Genomic DNA, 22,373 nt, shown 5'->3' with positions numbered 1-22,373 from the left:
TAATGGGATATAATGCACTCATCCAGTGTGGGTCTAAAGACAGCTGAAGTGTACTCCCATAAATAAAAAATAAATAAATTGGGCTGAAGAGATGGCTCAATAGTTGAAAGCACTTGCTACTCTTTCAGAGCACCCAGGTTCAGTACCCAGCACCCACATAGCAACTCACAACCATCTTCAAACTCCAGAGCCAAGGAACTTGATGGCCTCTTCTGGCCTCTGTAGGTACTGTATGTATATATGATGCACAGGCATACATGCAGGCAAACACTCATACACATAAAATATAAATAATTTAAGTAGATAAAGAAAAACAAAAAGAATGAAATTTTATTTGGAGTTGTTCACAGAATGCCTACCCAGCATGCAAATAGTTTTGAATAAATTGCAGCTACTCAAGTCAGTAATCATTCATTGATTAAAAGTTTAATTGAAAATTCAGCCTTGATAAAAAAGAATGACTTGGGTGCCTTCTGCCTACTGTGAGAAGAAGCGTGTAGGAGCAACAATACGCTACCTGATCGCTCTGCTTAGCCTTCAACTCTTGAACTTCTCTGGTCAGGGTGGAGTTCTCTGTTCTTATGGCCTTTTTTCAAAAATATAGAAGCATAACACACTTTTTTATTCTTGAAGCACTAGCTAGATCAAATTAAGCAAGCCCGCTCTTCCTCCTCTGCCCTTTTCCCTATAGTCTTTATAATTAGACAACCATTTTGTAACTCAGTTATCACTATATACACTGTAATTGAAATGCTGACACCCTGAAAGACACCCTTGTCACCTGTCAATTACAACTCTTACTTACTTTTGCAGAAGTCCGCGCTACTTTGGTAAGGGAGAGCGGTGAGGATCACTGCTCACAGTTTGGACATGGTTCCAGGAGGAACAGCCATACTACACACTGCAGCGATGGTATCTAACTGACTGACGCCTGACACTAGAATCATCCTCATCGCAGGGCCAATTTCCAAAGAAATAGAATTTAAATCAAATGAAAACAGTCTAACTTAGAGCACTGGTGCCCAGCTGTGGACACAATCGCACCAAGCCTTTCCAGACTGGCAGAGTGAGCACAAGGGGACGATGGAGACAACGCCTTACACTCAGCTCCTCCTCTCTGGTGGCCACCTGAATGAGTCCAGTCTCCAGTAATTCTTCCACAGTCCTTAACTTCTCATCTTTTTCTTGAATGCTGTGATTATAAATATAAGGCATATATATGAATGGCTTGGTCAAGGTAAATATCACTCCTAAGAATTTTACATGGACTACCCTCTCTGTCCCTCATTCATTATGAAACTGTAATTCTAGAAAAATCTCTCATGGCGTTAAGGTGAACTCCTCAGCAGTAAGGAAAATTTGCACAGGTAATGTACGGACTGACAGCAGCCTCAGCAAGTCAGTCAGTGACAAATGACAGCCAAAACCATACCATAAGGTAACTCCGGCTGATCCACAGTGCAGAATGCTCTTGTCTATCACAAAGTGCCAATAGTACTTTAAGAATCCAGATTACTATCGCTACCAATTCTGTTACCACAAATTTGAGAGAAAATATGAAAATGTCAAATATGTTTCACCAAAATATAAAAAATTAAACTCTTACCATTTTTCCATTTGTTCCACAACATCTTTATTAGGCTAAAAAACAAAAACATCAAGAAGTGTTTAATTCTACCAAGTTTGCATAAGATAAAAATTAGCTTAGTTTAGGATTCTAAATAGTTCCAAAATTTAGTCCTTACTTGAGAACTGCTCACAAGTTTAATTTTCTTATTCAAAAGAGAGAAAAAAAAAGAACATGGACATACAGGCTACAAGAGGAAAATGGCACTAGCTAACTGGACTTGCCCTCACCCCAATTCTTAACTTAAGGATATCTGGAGTTACCTAGAAGACAGGAAACATTTCTTCAAATATACAAATTTCACAACTTTTAAGGTAGGAGGTCACAAGAGGCCTTACCCTTTTTTCAACTGAGTTTCTCCTACACTGAAGTCTAAAATAAACACAATTGCATATATCTTGTTTATAGTCAATGGATTTTGAACATGTAGACACATGAAAATGCTACCAGACCAAAGCAGAGACTGTACTAAAGTGCGAGTGCACTGCAGCAGCTCACGAATACAGCTCCTGGTGAAGCATGGAAAACACGATGTAAAAACTGACCCCATGCCCTTGGCCTTTGGTCCTAAAATCTACCCACACACAAGAGCCACCAGGGTTGCTGTGTAGCTGGAAGCAAAGGTTTCACCCCAGCATTCTCAGACCCTTAGACAATTCAGTACCCTTAGGTGTGGAGTCTTCTGGCAACACCTCATAAACCAATTTCCTATTCCTGCTATTTTCTGATTTTTTTTTTTACCTTATCTCATTGTAATCATTTTTCAAAAATAAAACTAATGCTTCCATTACTAAGTCTGAGTCTTAGGATTCCACCTCCTCTATATGTCAGAATTAGTTCTTCTCGTCACGCATACATTCCGGTCCTCAGCTTTACGCATCTCAAAGATGGCAATGCCTTAAATCCTGTGTCTGTAGACCATAAGGACTGCTTTGTGAATTGCACAGGAAGAGTGACCCGATGAGGAAAACTGCCCCATCATAAAAAAGGAGAGAAAAACATTCCCAAAATGTATTTCGTCAATCTGGTAGTATACTAACAACTCATATGGAAGTTGCTGTTTATAAACTCAAAACTCTCATGAAGACAGTTTTTAATCCATATGTGCTTCAGTGAATCCCATCCCACAAGAGACACTCTCGAGTCCAGCTTACTGGAACCATAACTACTCAGCTGCCCTAAGCTTTCCACTCGATCCTACCTGCTTCTCTAACTCCTAAATTCCACTGACTCCCAGTCGCCACTGTGACTTTTGTGCATCCTTACAATGCTCCTCACAGTTAGACCATCACAGGCTCTATACAACAAACAAAGCCTCCTAGTGAGACCCTAGGAGATCTTTCACTGGCCCTACACCCTGTCTTTGCACTTAAACAATAGCTTAGAATGTTCTCAATGTACGTCAATTCTGTGCAACACCACGCCAAGCTACTCAAGTTTTTCTCTCAGCCTGGACTGCCCCTCACTATTTAGCAAATTGATGGGTAAGTTGTCCCCTGTGTCACCTTTCTACTCTTTAAACAAAATCTAAATGTAAACATATACATAGTTCAGGAATTTAAATCATCACACTTTACTAATCTATCCCACATAGAATCAAGTCTTACTCACCTCCAGAGCCTCAGCTAAGAAGTAAATGCCTAATGTATACTCAACAAACACTCAAACTCAATTCCCCTTGCTGGTCTTCATGTTTAGTGTTTACTCTGGTTCTTCAACTCAAATACTGGCCAACGTTTTCACTTTACTACAAGTTACCAACCTAATACAATCCTATGACTTCTGTCAGGATGATAAACCTAAATCTTCCTAAGTCAGTAGGATCAGAAAGCGGTGTTAGGCAGAGAAGCAATTTCCCATGGTTTTTACTGAGTAACCCCAATGATAGACTCTTAAAAGTCTACTGGAGCAAAAATAAAGGCTGCTGCTCAGCTTCTAGCCAGCCAGTCCAGCCAGAGGAGGTTTCTGCTGATAAGCAAAGGCTTACTAGTCCTACTAAGAGCACACAGTCATCCTCCCTGTGTGGAAGGACAGCCTCACACCTGACGATTCTTGCTACAGCTAAAGAAACACCGACATGGCAGCATTGCCAGTTCCTGCTTCAGTAAGTTCAACCTTTCCCTCCTTAATAAAACCATCTGGTTGGGGGTGGGGAGGAAGTAGGGGATGTGGGGGGTGGGTGGGAAGGGGATAAAATGTAGTATAAAAAAAGAAAACAAAAACATCTGGCAAGAGACCTGAAATTTTTACATCACAAACCTGTTCTCTTTTTTTTTTTTTTTTTTTTTTTTTTTTTTAAAGATTTTTATTTATTATTATATGTAAGTACACTGTAGCTGTCTTCAGACACTCCAGAAGAGGGCATCAGATCTTGTTACAGATGGTTGTGAGCCACCATGTGGTTGCTGGGATTTGAACTCTGGACCTTTGGAAAAGCAGTCGGGTGCTCTTACCCACTGAGCCATCTCACCAGCCCCAAACCTGTTCTCTTAACTGTCATTTGGAATTCTAACTGCTTTATAGGAAAAAGGAGGTTAAAGAAAGTTGGAAATGAAAAGAAACTTAGGTATACTGACTTTTATCTCTTATTTCACTAACAATAACAATAAAAGGTGACTAGAGCCAGGCAGTGGTGGCACGCGCCTTTAATCCCAGCACTTGGGAGACAGAGGCAGACGAATTTCTGAGTTCGAGGCCAGCCTGGACTACAAAGTGAGTTCCAGGACAGCCAGGGCTACACAGAGAAACCCTGTCTCAGAAAAAAAAGGGGGACTAGAGAACAAGCCAGCAAGCAAGGCTGGCAAGATGGCTCAGGAAGTAGAGGTGCCTGTTGCTATGCCTGATGATCAGAGTTGAAGCCTCTAGAACCCACCGTGGAGAACCAACTCCTAAACCACATCGCAGGCTGTCCTCTGAACTCACACACCCCAAAATATCTATATAATGATAAATTTATAAGAACAATCAAAAGAAAGACAAAGTTTTTTTGATTTGCCATGACAAAGGGTCTCGGGCATGTCTCGAACCTATCTAAACCATTCATATGTGCCTTTTATTTCATTGTTCTTCCAAAACTAGAGGACAATTACCCAATAGCAGACCAAAATTAGCCCCACAAACATCACTTTCCCATCTCCTTGATTCTTTTTAAATAGAAAATTGTGACTACAAAAATTTATTCAGAACATAAGAAAAGTCTATGCCATACTACCAGATGTCATTTAACAGAACATCTAAAGTGTATAGAATATCAAATAGAAAGATGAGTAACAAAAAAAGACAAAAAAGAATTTTTTCAAAAATAATTATTTCCACAAGTGTGATTGGAAATCTTACATAAAATAACAGAAAAGCATATTTGAAAGCATCATAGGATCTATTAGGAAAATATTAGCCTGGTGATTTAATAGTTACATAAGGTTAGAAAACTTCAGTTTGGCAGAAAACAGAAGTTTATAAAGTTATTGTTTACGTTTTTTTCTATTGACAAATATTTTGTTAAAATGTTGAATATATTTGACAAATATAAGCAAAGGTATTTTGTTTTCATTTCCTCATTTGTGTTTTATTTGAAGACCCTGTAAGTTAAAAGGAGGTCTTAAAGATTCAAATTTTGGGGCTGGAGAAATGGCTCAGTGGTTAAGAGCACTGAATGCCCTTACAGGGGTCCTGAGTTTAATTCCCTGAAACCACATGGTGGCTCACAACCATCTGTAATAGGATCTGATGCCACCTTCTGGTGTGTCTAAAGACAGCAACAGTGCACTCATAAAATAAATAAATAAATCTTAAAAAATAATTAAATAAAAATGCTGCCAGCAAAACTATAGCTGAAAACTAGAACAGACAGCCAAGTTTCAAAGATGGTCATTTGGGCTTGGATCCAGTAATTTCTCGAGTACTTAATCACTCATAATCTATAATACCACAAATGAGAATATTTATACTTTTACTTTACACATATACAAAGTAATAAAAATTCCACATGGCATTGCATTTCACAGAAGGGAAGGAAGATGTAAATTGATAAACTGATGTTAACAAATACTTCAAGCAACAGCTGCTTACACCAATAATATACTTGCTTAATTGTGAATTTTAAAATAAAGAATGAAAGTATCTCTAAAGGATGTGCTATCATTTCCAATAAATTTTCCAAAACCTGACTATGAGGGAAACATGCAAAGTTGATATTCTAATGGAACATGCAACAACAAGAGTTTCTCGACTACTCTGCTCTAAACCCTCTTACATTGATCTGCTTGCTCATTGACAGAGCGTGTGTGATTGTGATTGTGATTGGGCACGTGGATGTGGATGCCAGAAAGCAGGTGTGGGAGGCGGTCCTCCCCTTCCATTATGTAGTCCCCAGAAATCACACTCAGGATTGGTGGGAAACAACTTCAGAACACTTTCTAACAGTGGGACTGGAAGGGCTTATGTGAGAAAACGTGAAGGCAACAACAGGAGCTCCAGCTGCTGACCATTCAAGACTGCAATAGCTTTACTGACTTACAAAGGGGTGTGTGTGTGTGTGTGTGTGTGTGTGTGTGTGTGTGTCTTCATTATCGCATATGTACTATCAATATCATAAATACATACAATTAGAATATACACATATATTCTTAAGAAATCATTTAGGTGTGCAAAGCTCTAGACTAAGCAATATATTCAAGTTTTGCCATTCAAATCTAGAAATCCTTACATACAATCCTGGTGTGAGAGGCTGATTAGGAGAGTGGGAAACCAACTCTGAGGCACCCCACCCCTAAGTTTCAAACCCATTCTTTGTTTTAGAAAAACAACAAACTGCCTGTAAGGGTAAGGCTCCCAGAACAGAACGTTTTTTCCTTTCCTTCTTTTCTACAAAATGCTTATGAGAAGATTAACAACTTCTTCTTCTCAGAGACATAAAACTTTAATTTTGAAAGAAATGTTTGAAGCATAAAATGAACAGGGTAGTTGAAAGGCGCACCTAACTTTGAGCACACTCTCCATCAGCTGGTTTGTGCTCAGACCTTCTCACCCTCGGGCTCTTTCCACACTACCCACACAAGCTCACCTGCTGAGAAACAGCGGTCTGCAGTTTCTGAACTTCCGACTGTAATGCTTTATTCTGCTCACTCAGAATCTGGAAGAAAGAAGCCCAATGTACGACTTTTTCAGAAGGAGCAGGTAATAATGCAATCATTGACTCGATTTTTGAATGAAGCAAACCCACACTGTTGCTTCAGGTGTTCATAAGAGACTGAAGGGTTCCATACAGACATAGAAATTCAGAGCTCAATGGACAAGGATTAACATGGCAGCAACAGTAAAGACAGCAAAAATATTCACAAATGTAAAATACTCATTTAAAAAATGCCAACGGTGGCTGCTCAGTAGGTAAGAGCACCCGACTGCTCTTCCAAAGTTCCTGAGTTCAAATCCCAGCAACCACATGGTGGCTCACAACCATCTGTAATGGGATCTGGCTCCCTCTCTTCTGGATTGTCTGAAGACAGCTACAGTGTACTAAATATAATAAATAAATTAATCTTAGAAAAAAAAAAGAATTTACTTTCAAAAATAAAAATGCCAAGGGATGCTTGGGGAAAAATCTATTTCAAACATTTAATTTAAGATCAGATAAAGTACATTTAGGCAAAAAGTCTAGTAAAAATTCACTCTTCACATAAGACACCAAATAAACTAGGGAAATAATACAAATGATTGTTTTTTTAAAGCACATTCAGTGCCATTGAAATTAAACTTTTATGAAGCTGTCTGGAAAGGCGGAGCTCACACACCTTCAATTCTTCCATTTTGCTGGCAACTTCGTGCTGCAGCTGCTCCTCAAGCAGTCTTATTTTATCTTCCTTTACGTGAATACTACGAGAAGAAGAGACAGTCAAGGTTTTCAGGGCTGTCTGCACAAGCCTCAGCTGGAAGAATCACTGCACATAAACACACATGCAGGAGTCTCTGCACAAAATACATTACTCGCCTCTTCTGCATCTTCTCCACCTCATGTGCGGTAGCAGCCTGTATTCAGAATAAAATAAGAATCTTATCATCTTAGGAAACCATCTAAACTATTCATTTATTCATATAAAAACTTGTATTTCCATACATATGGATTAAAACTATAACAAACTATATATTCTATGTTTTGGGGTTTTTTTTGTTTGGTTTTTTTTTTTTTTTTTTTTGGTTTTTCGAGACAGGGTTTCTCTGTGTAGCCCTGGATGTCCTGGAACTCACTTTGTAGACCAGGCTGGCCTCGAACTCAGAAATCCGCCTGCCTCTGCCTCTGCCTCTGCCTCCCGAGTGCTGGGATCAAAGGCGTGCGCCACCACACTGGCGGTATTCTCTGTTTTATTGTCCATTATTTTTAACTTCTTGGAGGCCAATTTTCTCTAATTAAGGTTTTCCCTTTACACATTAGATGGAAAAATCCAAATGGGTTAAAATGCTGCGACTGTTTTAACAATCTCTTCTATCTCAGAAGTGGTTCAGTCACTGTACCAAACATTAATTCCAATATGAATCAATGACATCTAAGCAGTCTGTGCATTAGCTCTCAGTAATATCCCACGGCCAAACATAAGTAACCAGCATAGACACAGAAAACCGAGGCTCACAGACTCAAAAAAAAGACACATCAAACGTCTTCAGATAAATAAGCAAAAGGAAAAGTGACTTATTTACCTGCTCATTAGCCAGGGCCTGCAATTTCTGCACTTCAGCTTTTAATAAGAAATTCATATTCTGTACATCCTAGAGCAAGAAAAAAAAAAGGATACAGGATTAAAATATTTCATATAATTCAAACTGAACTTGTGGCAAGGTTCTGCTTAAGAGTTAAGTAAAGGTCTCAGATTATAAATTGCCTAAATCATATATATATCATTCATTTGTGTTATTTGGCAAGTTTCTGGAATTGTTATGGAAGGCATTATGTGAAAAGAACCCTTCTGGGCTTTTCCTTTTAGAGCTTAAGAAGTATCCTTCTTTACAGTTCAGAAAAGAGAAAGCATTTTCCATGAGTTCTAGAGTATTTTTCATCCTTCATACAAATGCATACTGGCTATAATCTTTAGGGTAATTCAGCTTTGAGTCCTATAAAATCCTACAGCAAGCTATATGAGCTACTGTACCTTAAGCTCCTCCTCCTTGCTTGCTAAGTGATCCTGTTCATTCGCTAATGAATCTTCAGTCTGCTTTAGCTGCTTGTCCTTTTCTGCAATCCTTCAAGAAAATACAAAAGCATTTACAAACAGGATTTAAAAGTCTTACACGGAAAGGATCATCTCAAGTAAGTAAGTTTCTCCTATAACTGTACTTTCTCTTTCTTGAGATACTATTTAGTCTACTAGTAAGCATCATAAAGCATGATGACAGAGAGAGAGAGAGAGAGAGAGAGAGAGAGAGAGAGAGAGAGAGAGAGAGAGAGAGAGAGAACGAACTTGCAAAAGTTTGCTCCCTCCTTCCAGCATGTGAGACCAGGGTATAGTATTTACATCAATCAGGCTTGACAATGAGAGCCTTTCTCTACCCCCAAATATCCCCTATTTTATGGCAGGATGGTCATTCACACCAGTACTCAGGAGGCAAAGGCAGGAAGATCACCACAAATTCAAGGACAGTCTAGGCTACAGAATGAGGCCCCAAATCATAGATACACAGATGGATAGACAAACAGATCCATTATTTAAAACTTAAGTCAAAGAAGTTAACTTACATTGAAAAGTCTGGTATCAAAACCAGATTATAGGTCATCTGCACACAACTGCCCCATATCTGTATAGTTATGTAACTATGCAAATTTACTTTGAGTGTATGGCCTACTGTCACAGGGCTAGACACAGCAGAACCACAAGTACAAAGCAAATTTAAGCACTAATTTCCTTTCACTACTCTGAAACCACAAGTGCCTCTTCTACATCGTTACCAATATTGCAAATGAAGGAAAGTTAGGCAGCTCTATTATAACAACAACAAAAACAAAGTGTAATGTTTGGGGACTAAACAGACACAGGTTAGAAGAGAAGATCAAAATAGAGTTTAGGGTAATTTTCCAAACAGGTAAGAGAATGAAATTAATTGTGTATTGAATCAAGCAGGCATCTGTTAGTGGTTATCAATTATAAGAGAAGTGTGGAATGGCAAGCTTACACTTTATGTAATTCTTCTGCTAGAACTGAAGCGGAGGTCTGAGAAAGAAAAACATTATCAACATAAGAGCATTTGAGAAAAAGCTTAAAAGCTGTACAATAATCAAAACAGAGCTTTTAAAAAGAGAGAGAAATTAACATATAAAGTTGTTAAAGACATATCTGGTCTATGGTGAGTAGCTATCATTCTGAAAGCATATCTGATCTCCAACAGCCACTATTAAGGAATTAACACAACACATCACGGAATAATGACAAGCAGCAAGTACATAAGGGGCAGAGACAACCACAGAGGCCATCCCTAGCCCTGTGCGTCTCTTCCTCAGCAAAAGTGTCTGACAGGATCCCCTTCATGATCAGACAGTGAGGAGCCTGTCAGTGATGTCTCTCCACTACTGAGGTTCTCAGCACACTCAGGCATTCTGACAAGCTGGAACACTACCGCTCAGCTGACAAAGATCCCAATCTAAGTGGAGTTGGTAACTCACAAACATACAGCTCCATTTTGCTGATTAGATGGTTCTCCCCCAGCTAATTTTACAGTATCATCTCTACAAAAAAGCAACTAGGAAAAACCATTTATGTGCACAAAGCTTTGGAAGTTTGAACTCTAAAATTACCTTTTAATGTTAAAATTACTTATTATGTAAAAGCGAATTTTTTTTTTTAAAGATTTGTTTTTATTTGGAATATGTGTAAGCAATGGGGGACATGTGCACATGACATGAGTGCAGTGACAGAGGAGGCCATTAGAGTCCCTGGAGTTGATGTTGAGGCAGTTGTGAATCACCTGGCACAGGTGCTGGGAACTAAACTCTGGTCCTCTGAACCAGCAGCAAGCACATACATGTAACTGCTGAGCCATCTCCGTAGTCCAAGAGTCAAATTTCTAGTACTTGCTGCTATAAATAATTTTTATAATTTTAACATTCAACTGAAATTGAAATTTATAGTATATGTATTTGTGGAAGCCTTCACATTTTTCTGAATGTCCTATCATTTATATTACAAAGCCTATCAATCAATTAATCAATCAATCAATCAGTCAATCAATCAAGGAAAGCAGCAATGGTATCAATGTTTGCTACTAACTAAACGGAATTATACATTTCAAACTGAGCCTTCTGCAAATAAGCCAGCTCCCCGCTGTGCATGTGTGGGATTCCTGAGCAAAGTCAGCTTTCCGTGACAGTGCATCAACCACCCCATAAGCCCTAGCCTGCCCTTACACTGGCCAGCCCTTTTGTTTTGTGACAGAGTTCAGAGCCTTCCCCAGGAGTGAGTGTTCTCGCCTACCCCTTCTAATAACACAGATTTGGGGTTCTCAGTGCTGCCCAATATTAGATATCATATTTAGTGGCTGAAACTTTGTACCACTACAAACTGACTCATTGACTAGTCTCCCAACTACTGAAGTTTGGCACTATAGAAACGGTCAGATAACTGTTACAACGGCTGGAAAGCTATGATTAACGGTAATCAATTAAAAAGCACCATTACCTGAGCTGCTATCTGGGAATGGAATTGTTGAATCTGAGCTTTCAAAGCCTCGTTTTGTTCCAAAATATCCTTTCATCAACAGCAAACAAAAAGAGAGGACAAAGGTGTCATTAAAAAATACTCAAGTATACATGAACACAAAGATTTACATATTCTTGATATCTCTAAATGATCTTTATTTAAAGCGTTTTGGCATTCTATTTTGAGTTCATTTACAAGGCAGACATCAAGGCTGGTTTACTGTCGTTGATCCTATCACAAGAAGTCCTAAGGAAGTGGATGAGCTCATCTTTAACATGCTCAAAGATTAAATGTTAATTATTTACCACCATTAAAAATTAGGACATATGGGCTGGAGAGATGGCTCAGTAGTTAAGAGCACTGATTGCTTTTCCAAAGGTCCTGAGTTCAAGTCCCTGCAACCACATGGTGGCTCACAACCATCTGTAATGGGATCTATGCCCTTTTCTGGTGTGTCTGAAGACAGCGACAGTGTACTCATATACATAAAATAAATAAACTTGAGAGGGGGAGGGGGAGAGAGGGGGAGAGAGAGGGAGAGGTGGGGAGAGGGGGAGAGAGGGGGGAGAGAGAGAGAGAGAGAGAATGAATCCGCACATTCCACACTTATCCTAATTTCTTTTTCTTAATGATTTGAACACTGAACCGGAAGTTTATTGAACTTAACTTAATGTAGTTACAGACATAGGTTTTGAATTTTTTTTTACTTGTAATTTTTTAATTAAATTATAATTAAATCATTTCCACTCAACCTCCCCGATGGCTCCTCTCCCTCCCTCTCAAATTCGTTATTTTTAATTATTACTGTAGCACATGTAAACACATAAAGACAAACAGATACCTGCACTTGGATCTGCAGAGACTCTTCTTTGCTCGCCCTCTTTTGCTCGGATTCCATCAACTGCATTAGTCTTTGCTCCAATTGCTGTTTTGATACCAAGGTGTCTGTGAGCTTACTATGTAGACTCTGGACTTCATTTTCTTTGGCCACAAATTTACTTTGTAAATCTGGAGTAAACAAAAAAACTACATCTTACAAAATGTCTCCTCTTCGCCTCGATCGTTCCTCAGTGTACGCGTTGCCCTCTCTGGAACACTTGCGCAGATCCACTGTCTCCTTCTACAGTCTCAGCGGCTCACGCTCTCTGTGCAATGCCAACCACCTGTCTAATTCCTCTTGCCATAAGAGTGAGTTCTTCTGGATCAGAGTCTGCGTTGTCTCTCTATATCCAGAGCTGTGCCCAAGACTTAGCACAATACTGCATACTCAATAAGCATTAACTAAATGAGATATAAAGGTTTTTAAATGTTTCTACCATTTCTTGAAAGCACTCTTTATTTCCCAAAAGATACCTTAATAATATGTTAACAACTTTGATGAAAATTCCTTGAACTCTCCTATACAGAGAGATGCCAAGGAAATCTATTATCTCAAAGCTGACATTTAAAATATTATTTAAATAATTTGAAATGAAGGATAACTTGTTTCCTTTCTTCCTTCCTACAGGTAACACCCCCTACACACACAAAAATAAATAAGTAAATAAGAAAAAGTGTATATATATAAGCTCAAAATTGCAATAAATGAAGACAACGTGAATTTAAAGACAATCATTAATTTGGTTGAAAAGAGAAAGGAAAACCTAAATCAAAAGACTAATGACAGCACACCACTGGCAGCACGAGAATCATCACCCTGTCCCATACCAAGAACAAGTCACAGTTCAGAGGGAAGCCATTACCACAGACGGAAAAAAGTAGCTGCGCATGTGTCTTAGTATGTCCTTATCTTAAGAAAGGTTAAGTTCTCACATTTATAAGACAATATAACTCAGGAAGAACTGCTGAAAACCAAGCATGTAATAATGGACATATCTGGGATTAGAACTCACAGAAGGGAAATATCTATTACCAACAGTTACAATTAAAACATTAAGTTCGGGGCTGGTGAGATGGCTCAGCAGTTAAGAGCACTGACTGCTCTTCCAAAGGTCCTGAGTTCAAATCCCAGCAACCACATGGTGGCTCACAACCATCTGTAATGGGATCTGATGTCCTCTTCTGGAGCTGTCTGAAGACAGCTACAGTGTACTTACACATAATAAATAAATAAATCTTTAAAAAAACAAGCAAACAAACAAAAAACCCATTAAGTCCATGATGTCAAAATTCTTTAGATGAAATCATTGCTGACTTATAGCTCAATCTCCAGATGAACCAATCTTACATGATAAAAACATTTTTAGATTACATAAGGCCTCCACAAACACACTTCTCATACTCATATGAATACTCATATGCAGCTGGTGGAAAAGAACAAAGCTTTATCCAGTGTAGGAGAATGAGGCATGACAAAGAGCAGACAGAGTGGCAGAGAGGAAGAGAGTCGAAGGACACAGGAAGTAACAAGCATTAGAGCATTAGAACAAGCACGAAGACGACACCTCCGGGAGGGGCCATGAGGAAAGTCTAGCATTGAAGATGTTGAGAAGTGGATTAAGAAATGTTTAACAGTACTATTCTCTTACACAGACTCTAGCCACATGCATATATGTAAACAAACGTACAGGTAGGTGGACACAACGTAACATAAGGAAAAGAACAGAAGCTAACCACTAGGGCGTGGGCGAGAGGGAGGACCAAATGCCAGCGATAGACATGAGTTATGAAAAGACTAGCTGCTTTTCTAGTTAAAACTCCGTCATGGATTTCCCATTTTTTGGTGGCAACTAATACATAAAAATATATTTCGGTGAACGAGTAAGAGGCCATGTTAAGCGCCATGACTTTGGATTGGCTACTCTAACCGTATAGGTCGCTGAGATTATAAAATTGGGTCTGGATGGTTTACAAGCTTGGCTTTTAATATAATAAAGTTTATTTTTTAAGAAGATTCACTTCAGCTGGATGGTGGCTCATGCCTTTAATCCCACTACACAGAAGGCAGAGGCAAGTGTATCGCTGTGAATTCAACACCCACTCAGTCTCCATAGTGAGATACCGGGCTATGCAGAGAAACTGCCAAAACCAAACCAAACCAAAACAAAACAAAACAAAAACAAAACAAAACAAAACATAGCGCCTCACTTTTTTAAGAACCAGAATTCAGTCTGTTTAGAAATATAGAGTAAACTGCTGAGGTCTAAGAAGACATGGTCAGCGAGAGCACAGTCTGGGGTAAGCCACTAAGAGTAAAGGCGAAGGAGCAGGGCTGGAGGCTGGAGAGGTGGCTTAGCAGTCAGAGCACTGCAAGACCCAGGCTTGCTTCCCAGCACCCACATGGATGCTCACAACCATCTGTAACTGCAGTCCCAGGGGTTCCATACCTTCTCCTGACCTCTTGAGGCACCAGGCACACATGCACAATGGACATACAGGCATGCATACAAAACACTCACATGCATAAGATGAAAGAAATAAGCCTAAAAGAACAGAGAAAAGATTGCCGCTTTACTCTCTATAACTACTGGGTTTATACTGAGAGCTTTCTAGCAAGACCCCTGCCTTTCACTCATAACATATAAAACACTACACATTTAAATAAGTTAAAGTATCTTAGCATAAATAACGTCTTTGCATAAAAGCAGAAGTCTTAAAGTACCCTGAGCTTATTTTGTTGTTGACAAAAGGGCTAATCAGAGGAAACCAAAGAGCTAACAAGTCAAACTCTGATTTATCCTACATGGAGCCATAGTCAAGTTTAGAAAGACATTCTGGCTAGTGTTTATGTCAATTTGACCCAAGGTTGGGTCATCTAAGAAAAAGAAATTTTAACCAAGTAGCTGTCTCCAGATGACTGGCCTGTAGACACACTGGTGGGGCATTTTCGTGACTGGTGGTTTATGTGGGAGGGTCCAGGGCAGTGCCCTAAGTATGCAGACCGAGCTAGGGAGCTAGGCAGCTTCCTTCATGGTCTCTGCTTCGGTTCCTGCCTCCAGACTCCTTCCTTGCGTTCCTGCTCTGACTTCTCATCATGATGGACTACAAGCTCTAAGATGGCTCAATCGTTTCCTGGCCAGATGGACTTTGGTCATGGTGTCTGCCACATCAAGAGAAACCCTGAGACAGAAGGGAACAGCAGAGGTGAAAGCAGCACAGTGAATGTCCCAGTCAAATGAGCAGGCAACGTTCATGTCTGTAAAGGCAGGCGGATCCAAGGAAGCAACTGTCTCTTCAGAAGGCTACAAGTACCACCAAGACCAAAGGCAAGCCACAGGGAAACAGGGCCACGGCCCTGGTCTTTTTTTTTTTTTTTTTTTTGGTTTTTCGAGACAGGGTTTCTCTGTATAGCCCAGGCTGTCCTGGAACTCAGTTTGTAGACCAGGCTGGCCTTGAACTCAGAAATCCACCTGCTTCTGCCTCCTGAGTGCTGGGATTAAAGTGTGCGCCACCACGCCCGGCTCCCTGATCTTAACAGCCCAGTAGATGCTAATTCTCCTGCAGTATCACTGCAGACAAAGCCACGAGGTTATTTTACACCTAACAAATGTTGAAGAAATAAGATAATCTGAAAGGACAAAAATCTATTTTTATATGTCTGCTAGATGCCAAATAATCTTTCTCCCCCGACAGCAGAGTGGAAGTGTCCCAGTCTGCATAGGTGCTCTCTTTACCTTGCTGGGCAGCCTCATGCTCCGCCGTCCTCTTCCTGATGTAGCTCTGAACTTCTTCCCAGCGCCTCTCAGCTTCTTGCAGTTGAACCTTGATATTAAAAAAGAGAGAGGGATTGGAGAGATGGCTCAGGGGTTAAGAGTGCTGACTGCTCTTCTGAAGGTCCTGAGTTCAAATCCCAGCAACCACATGGTGGCTCACAACTACCCATAATGAGATCTGATGCCCTCTTCTGGTGTATCTGAAGACAGCTATAATAATAAATAAGTTTTAAAAAATGCAATGCAAAGTCCTTTAAAAAAAAGAGAGAGAAAGGGGAAAAAATAAAAATCAACCCCAACAAGATTCAACTGTAAAAAAGAGCCATTTCTCTGTCGGCCACACCCACCATCTTCTCCAACACCCCAGGACATCAGCTCTGCGGACATTAGATCATGACAGACAGCTGCTCCTACAAACTTATCTGACCCACTGAGCTAGAAGCTATTTTTCATCATTAACCATTCTTAAGTTCCTAAGCTATTAAGAAACAAGACAGAATCTATTGCTAAATCTCAGTAAGAACCTAAGACTTTACATATTTTAAAATATACATATTATAAAACACTTCTTAGGGTAATTAACTGTGATGCCGCTTATCACACTCCTCTATCCAGGTCAGCAGGAAATCCCCTGGGAACCCCAGTGCTAGAGGGAAGACACTGACATCACTTTCACAAAGTACTGAACAACATTTGAAAAAGAAAAAGAAAAAACAAGTTATAAAACTGTGTGGAACTGGCCTCAAGGTATACTATCTATCAGTGTGGATGAGGGATTAACAGTCAGGTTGCCTATACCCTCTATAAATTGAACTATCTATTTTTAGAAAATCCTCTCCTCAGGAGGAGGAACAGGTAGCCATCATCCCTAAACGTCTAAGTTCCCAAGTTCATGTAACGTAAGGGAGTGATTCTGCTCCTCCTCAGGCAGCCTGAGAACGCTCCACGTCTCATGAGAGCATGAGCGCTTCGCTTCACCACACACCTGCCACCCGGGGTCTGGAAACACCAAGGGTTTGTACACCAAGGCTCTGGTGAAAGCCCTGGAGGGGCCCTTGGGGGGGCTGGGGGTGCCAAGGCTGAGAGGGGCTCTATCTGACTTAAGTTATAGACGATAAAAGTAATGCTAAAGGTTCCTGAATGCTAAAGGTTTCTAAAATCATTTTTCCTTACATGTGTAGGCATATATAAAACACACACATACACACACATAAAATAATTCAACCCTTACTTGTCAATCATTTGGCTTCATTTTTCTTATCTCAGTCTGTAGCTTCAAACCTAGCCCTACAATCAATGTTCATCAAAACACAACTTTGAAAAGGCAGAGTCCTTAGAATGTGGGTCTAATTAAACTTCACAATAGATTTCTCAAACCTATATACACACTATGTCATGGAAGTGGGCATCGTCACATTTACAGAATGGTACAAAGAGGCAGGGAGGGTCACCTTGAGCTGGGTAGCAGCTTGCTCCGCATTCTTCTTCTGGACTCCCTCTTGCTGCAGCTTTCCTGTCTTCTCGTTCAGTTCACTCACCAGCCTCCCACAGTCTTGGCGCAGTTTATTTAGCTCTGCGGATTGCCTGCAAACAGTGACTAGATTAGGGGTTTTGCATTGTTATACACATAAAGAACTCACAAGCACAACATCTTCTGTGTTAATTATGCTGAACTAATAACCCCACTTACAGGCAAATGTAAGGGAACATGACTAAGTAGTAATATTGATCCCGGGTGTACTCTTAAACAATTCAAATGATGGCAAACTCTAAAAACCACTATAGTGCTGAAAGGTTGACTAAGAGAGTAAGAGCTATGCAAGCTCAAAAACCTTTGAGCCAACCCAAATTTCACAGTGGCAGGAGAGACCCAACTCCCAGAGCTGCTGTGTCCTCCATATATACTCCACAGAACAAAACAGGAAACACATATTGTGGCACATAAACGATAGTAATATAAAATAAAATAATCTTAAATCCAAACAATCACTATAAAATGTCAGAAAAAATGGATAAGCAAATACTCAAAAGCAGGAACAGACATGTTGCTACCACTGAACTGACCTGAAAAGTTCCTAATACGGACGCTAGCGAGGAGGTTCAGCAGTTAGAGCATGTGTTGCTTTTGTGGAAGGCCCATGCTTGGCCCTATTATCCACATGCGACTCATAGCCATCCTTACTTCTAGTTCTAAAGCATCTGACAGCTTCTCCTGGCCTCCCAGGCAAATATGTGGTACACAGACATGCAGGCAAAATACTCAAGACACATAATATAAATCTTTTCAAAAACAACACCCTCCTAATACCAATGCCATTGTAACTGGACTTGGCCTGCTATCCAAAGGGAGAGAACATTTTCAATTCTAACGAGGAAGCTTTTACTTCATTACTGCAAATAATAGCCAGTGCTTAATTTGTGAAAGACTACCAGTGTCTCTAAGTCCCCCATGAGCCACCTGGACCCCTGGGATCATGAACTACTAGAGGTCAGGAGGGTCAAGACCATACGTTTGAAAATCAGTATGGCAGGTGCTCCTGAGAATAATGAAATCTAAGCAGTGCTAGGCTGGAGGAGGGCAGCTTCAGTGCATGTGTGCTACTTCACTGGCAACCCTGATGCTCATGGGCTTGGCAGTCTGCACTACTCAGAAGAGCCAGCTCTCACACAAGGAAAACAGTTGTTCCTGAAAAGTAACTCAAGATTCGAGGCAAATGGAGGAAGCAAAGCTCAAGCCAGTAACTACCCAACACCTCCTTAGGACAGAGGTAAACAATCTGTCATCCGGTGGAGAACGAGGCATCTGGATACGTACTTGCTTTCCAGTTGGTTTGTAGTGTTACTGACAGCATCTCTCAGGATACCATTTTCCTGCTTCAAATGAGCTATCTCTGCTTCCATTTGTTCCTGAACTTGCTGAAACTATTTTAAAAATATAAAAGATTAGGAAACAAAGATCAACAAAGTCACCTTTAAGAGAAATTGCACTATAATAAAAGAGTAAAAAGCACCAAGAAAATGAAATACAAACCATCTTTTTCATGTCAATATGAAGAGACTTCAAAAACTGCTTATTAATAAATGCGAAGTACAAGCCGGGCGTGGTGGCACACGCCTTTAATCCCAGGGAGGCAGAGGCAGGCGGATTTCTAAGTTTGAGGTGAAGTGCAAACTGTCCAGCTCAGAACCTAACAAGCTCATTAGCTAAAGTCCCTCTGAGGTAAGATAGCGAACATGCATCACGTTTCAGAACTAAGATACGATTTGGAACTCAAACCCAACACACACGTCCTGTTCTGACCCCAGAATATGTCAATATTATATTAACAAGACTTTTAAAGTTTTAAGTTGGATGAGGTGGTACGTGGGAGGCAGAAACAGGTAGAGCAGGCTGGCCTGCTCTAAATAGCAAGTTACAGACCACCTAGGACAACAAATGGAGAACCCATACCTCCAAAATGTTTGGCTATCCCAAGTTTAAACATTATAAATATGCACAGACATTTATAAAGTTATAAATTAAGCATAACTAAGAGACATCATAAAATCTACTTGAAAGACATTGGCAACACTGGGGTTTTTTACTGTGCTAAGTAACACAATTTTATTTCATAAGTGACATGAAATGTACCATCGAGCCACGATCTTCTTTACTCACATGTTTGCTGTGTGCTGTGTGAGCACACATGAATGTGTGCATGTATGTGTTCAGAGGAAACATTATGGAATTAGTTCTCTCTCTACTACCTGAGTCCCAGGAACTCTCAAGTCGTCGGGCTTGGCAGCAAGCTCACTGAGCCACCACGGCTGGTACCACCTTTTCCATATGTACAAAGTTCAATGGCACTAAGCATATCCCTTCTGCCCTACGGCCAGCATTACCACTCATGCACATGATTCCTAACTAACTCATGTTCACCCCTCGACTACTACAATCACTACTATAACATTTCTTTAACTTCTAATTGTTTAATTTCAGAATTATAAAATCAGACAATAAGCACTAATTCTTACAGTCATATAAGGACTTGTCTTCCTTTACTACATAAATTATTCCTTTATGAGAAACAAATACTAACAATTCAACTAACAAAATACAGTATGTATTTCCTCCTCACAGTCATCTATTGGATGGACACAGGGCCCCCAATGGAGGAGCTAGGGAAAGTACCCAAGAGCAGAAGGGATCTGCAACCCTATCGGAGGAACAACATTATGAACTAACCAGTACCCCGGAGCTCTTGACTCTAGCTGCATATGTATCAGAAGATGGCCTAGTCGGCCATCACTGGTAAGAGAGGCCCCTTGGTTTTGCAAACTTTATATGCCCCAGTACAGGGGAACGCCAGGGCCAGAAAGCGGGAGTGGGTGGGTTGGGGAACAGGGCAGGGGAGGGCACAGGGAACTTTGGGGATAGCATTTAAAATGTAAAAAAAAAAATATCTAATAAAAATTTTTTTAAAAGTATGTATTTCTAGTTTTCACAGGATTCTATGAACTCCATATATAGATTTATACATCCTGGCCTCTACAAAACATCAATCAGAAGCAGAGTGAGTGCATCAACTAACCTTTCACCTTCGACCTGAGAGGCTACTCTAACATGTTTCCAATGTGTTGGACCCACTGGTTAAGAGCATGTGTTGCTCTAATAGAGGACCCAAGTCAATGCTCAGCACAACATGGCGATTCGCAACCATTTGCAATCCCAGAAGTCCCACACAATCCCCTAACCTCTGAGGGCTCTAAGCATGCATGTGGTACACATACATAAATGTAGGCAAAGACTCAGACATCTAACATAAATGTTTTTAAAAATGTAAAAAAAGAACTTGTCCTAAAAAAACTGAAGTCAGTTGAAGATCGGTTCTTGACTGTCTCAAATTGCTTGGGAACAAGAAGACTGAAGAAAGCAAACACTAGAAACAGTGGACAGTGAGAACCTAGCAATGCCTCTCATTTCTCTTATTAGCGATATTTCTGTGAGTAACAATGAACTTTGTTAGGCGTAAAGAATAATTTTTTTTTGGTGTGTAGGGAGCGGTTCAAGACAGGGTTTCTCTGCGCAGCCCTGGCTATCCTAAAACTCACTCTGTAGACCCCAGGCTGGCCTCGAACTCAGAAATCTGCCTGCCTCTGCCTCCCAACTGCTGGGATTAAAGGCATGCACCACCACTGCCTGGCAAAAAAATATTTTTTTTATTTAAAAAAAAACTGAAACTAGGGGCTGGTGAGATGGCTCAGTGGGTAAGAGCACCCGACTGCTCTTCCGAAGGTCCAGAGTTCAAATCCCAGCAACCACATGGTGGCTCACAACCATCCGTATCGAGATCTGACTCCCTCTTCTGGAGTGTCTGAAGACAGCTACAATGTACTTACATATAATAAATAAATAAATCTTTAAAAAAAAAAAAACTGAAACTAATCACAAGTTAGAATACAAAAATATAGTAGTAAGGACTGTATTCTATATATAATTCTATATATAGCTAAGCTAAGAACTGAATTCAAGAATAAATATATTATCAGGGTTACTTATGGAGAGTTCTTGGTACAGCTGATTCAAGAATATTGGCAAGAACATTTACATTGGGCTAAGACAAGGGAGTGGGCTCAGGTAAGAATCTGACATTGGGCTAGGACAAAGAAGTCAAAAATGGATACAACTGAGGAATGTGTTCTTTGTATCTTGATCTTCTTGTTAAGTCCCTGAATACAGTAATCCTTTATGTCTTGTTTGTTTGTTCATTGACTACTTAGTCTTTGACCTAGAGCTAACCCTATTCTTTGCATGTATTTGCATATACTTGCATTCTATACCTACAATGGTATAAAAGCAGACTGAAAAAAAAAAAAACTCGCTTCAGCACTTGCTGGGGTCAAGTTAAAATGTTATCTAATTGTCTCTTTTTCCTTTAATCCTCATTCCCTCCCTTGAGACCATTGACTGACAGAGCTGGCTTGGTCAGTTACCATCTGAACTAGGTGTTTCCAGGTTCTTGGAAACCTGAAACATCTTAATCAAAACACTGACAAACAGCAAACTGGCAAGGAAACTATTGAGAAGTAAAACTAAACCGCAGATAACACTGCAAGTGTGCAGTGTCTTCTCGAGCTAGAGCACTTAAGATCCCTGGCTACTGTCTGGGACCCTTGTTTATGGCATCTAGGAGAATGAGTTGGTTGCTAAGGGCAAATATCAGCAGTTCTGTTTTCAATTATGTAAACCTTGTTTGCTATGCCTGTCCCTTCCTGTGATGCATCTACTTTTAATCTATGCATACCCAATTATGCTCAGATAGAAGGTAGGTTGAAGAAATGGAGATTTAAGGATTCTTTGGGAATTAGTTGTTTGGTCAGATGGTGTTTTGCTGGGACAAACACTGGAAGGAGTGTCTCCTTAAGCGAGCAAAGGTG

At 40.1% G+C, this 22,373-nt stretch overlaps 1 protein-coding gene across 53 annotated transcripts in view; it reads right to left on the bottom strand.

Moving 5' to 3' along the window:
- Nucleotides 1-22,373, bottom strand: part of Ktn1 (kinectin 1) — an 88,291-nt gene that overhangs the window by 34,304 nt on the left and 31,614 nt on the right. For all 53 annotated transcript variants that reach the window (XM_030247668.1, XM_011244972.3, XM_006518629.4 and 50 more), the window contains 14 exons: nt 18,772-18,878; nt 17,408-17,540; nt 15,918-16,005; nt 12,146-12,312; nt 11,284-11,352; nt 9,785-9,822; nt 8,767-8,857; nt 8,318-8,386; nt 7,614-7,651; nt 7,417-7,498; nt 6,690-6,758; nt 1,607-1,641; nt 1,102-1,192; nt 518-586 (listed from right to left, as the gene is read on the bottom strand). In XM_030247668.1, coding sequence (XP_030103528.1) covers nt 518-586; nt 1,102-1,192; nt 1,607-1,641; nt 6,690-6,758; nt 7,417-7,498; nt 7,614-7,651; nt 8,318-8,386; nt 8,767-8,857; nt 9,785-9,822; nt 11,284-11,352; nt 12,146-12,312; nt 15,918-16,005; nt 17,408-17,540; nt 18,772-18,878 — 1,146 coding nt within the window. The remainder of the gene's footprint in view (nt 1-517; nt 587-1,101; nt 1,193-1,606; nt 1,642-6,689; nt 6,759-7,416; nt 7,499-7,613; nt 7,652-8,317; nt 8,387-8,766; nt 8,858-9,784; nt 9,823-11,283; nt 11,353-12,145; nt 12,313-15,917; nt 16,006-17,407; nt 17,541-18,771; nt 18,879-22,373) is intronic.

Source organism: Mus musculus, chromosome 14 (assembly GCF_000001635.26).
Source record: "Mus musculus strain C57BL/6J chromosome 14, GRCm38.p6 C57BL/6J".
In the NCBI taxonomy this organism is placed as follows: Eukaryota; Metazoa; Chordata; class Mammalia; order Rodentia; family Muridae; genus Mus; species Mus musculus.
Note: the sequence above shows the minus strand (reverse complement) of the source record. Positions and strands in the feature narration are given on the sequence as shown.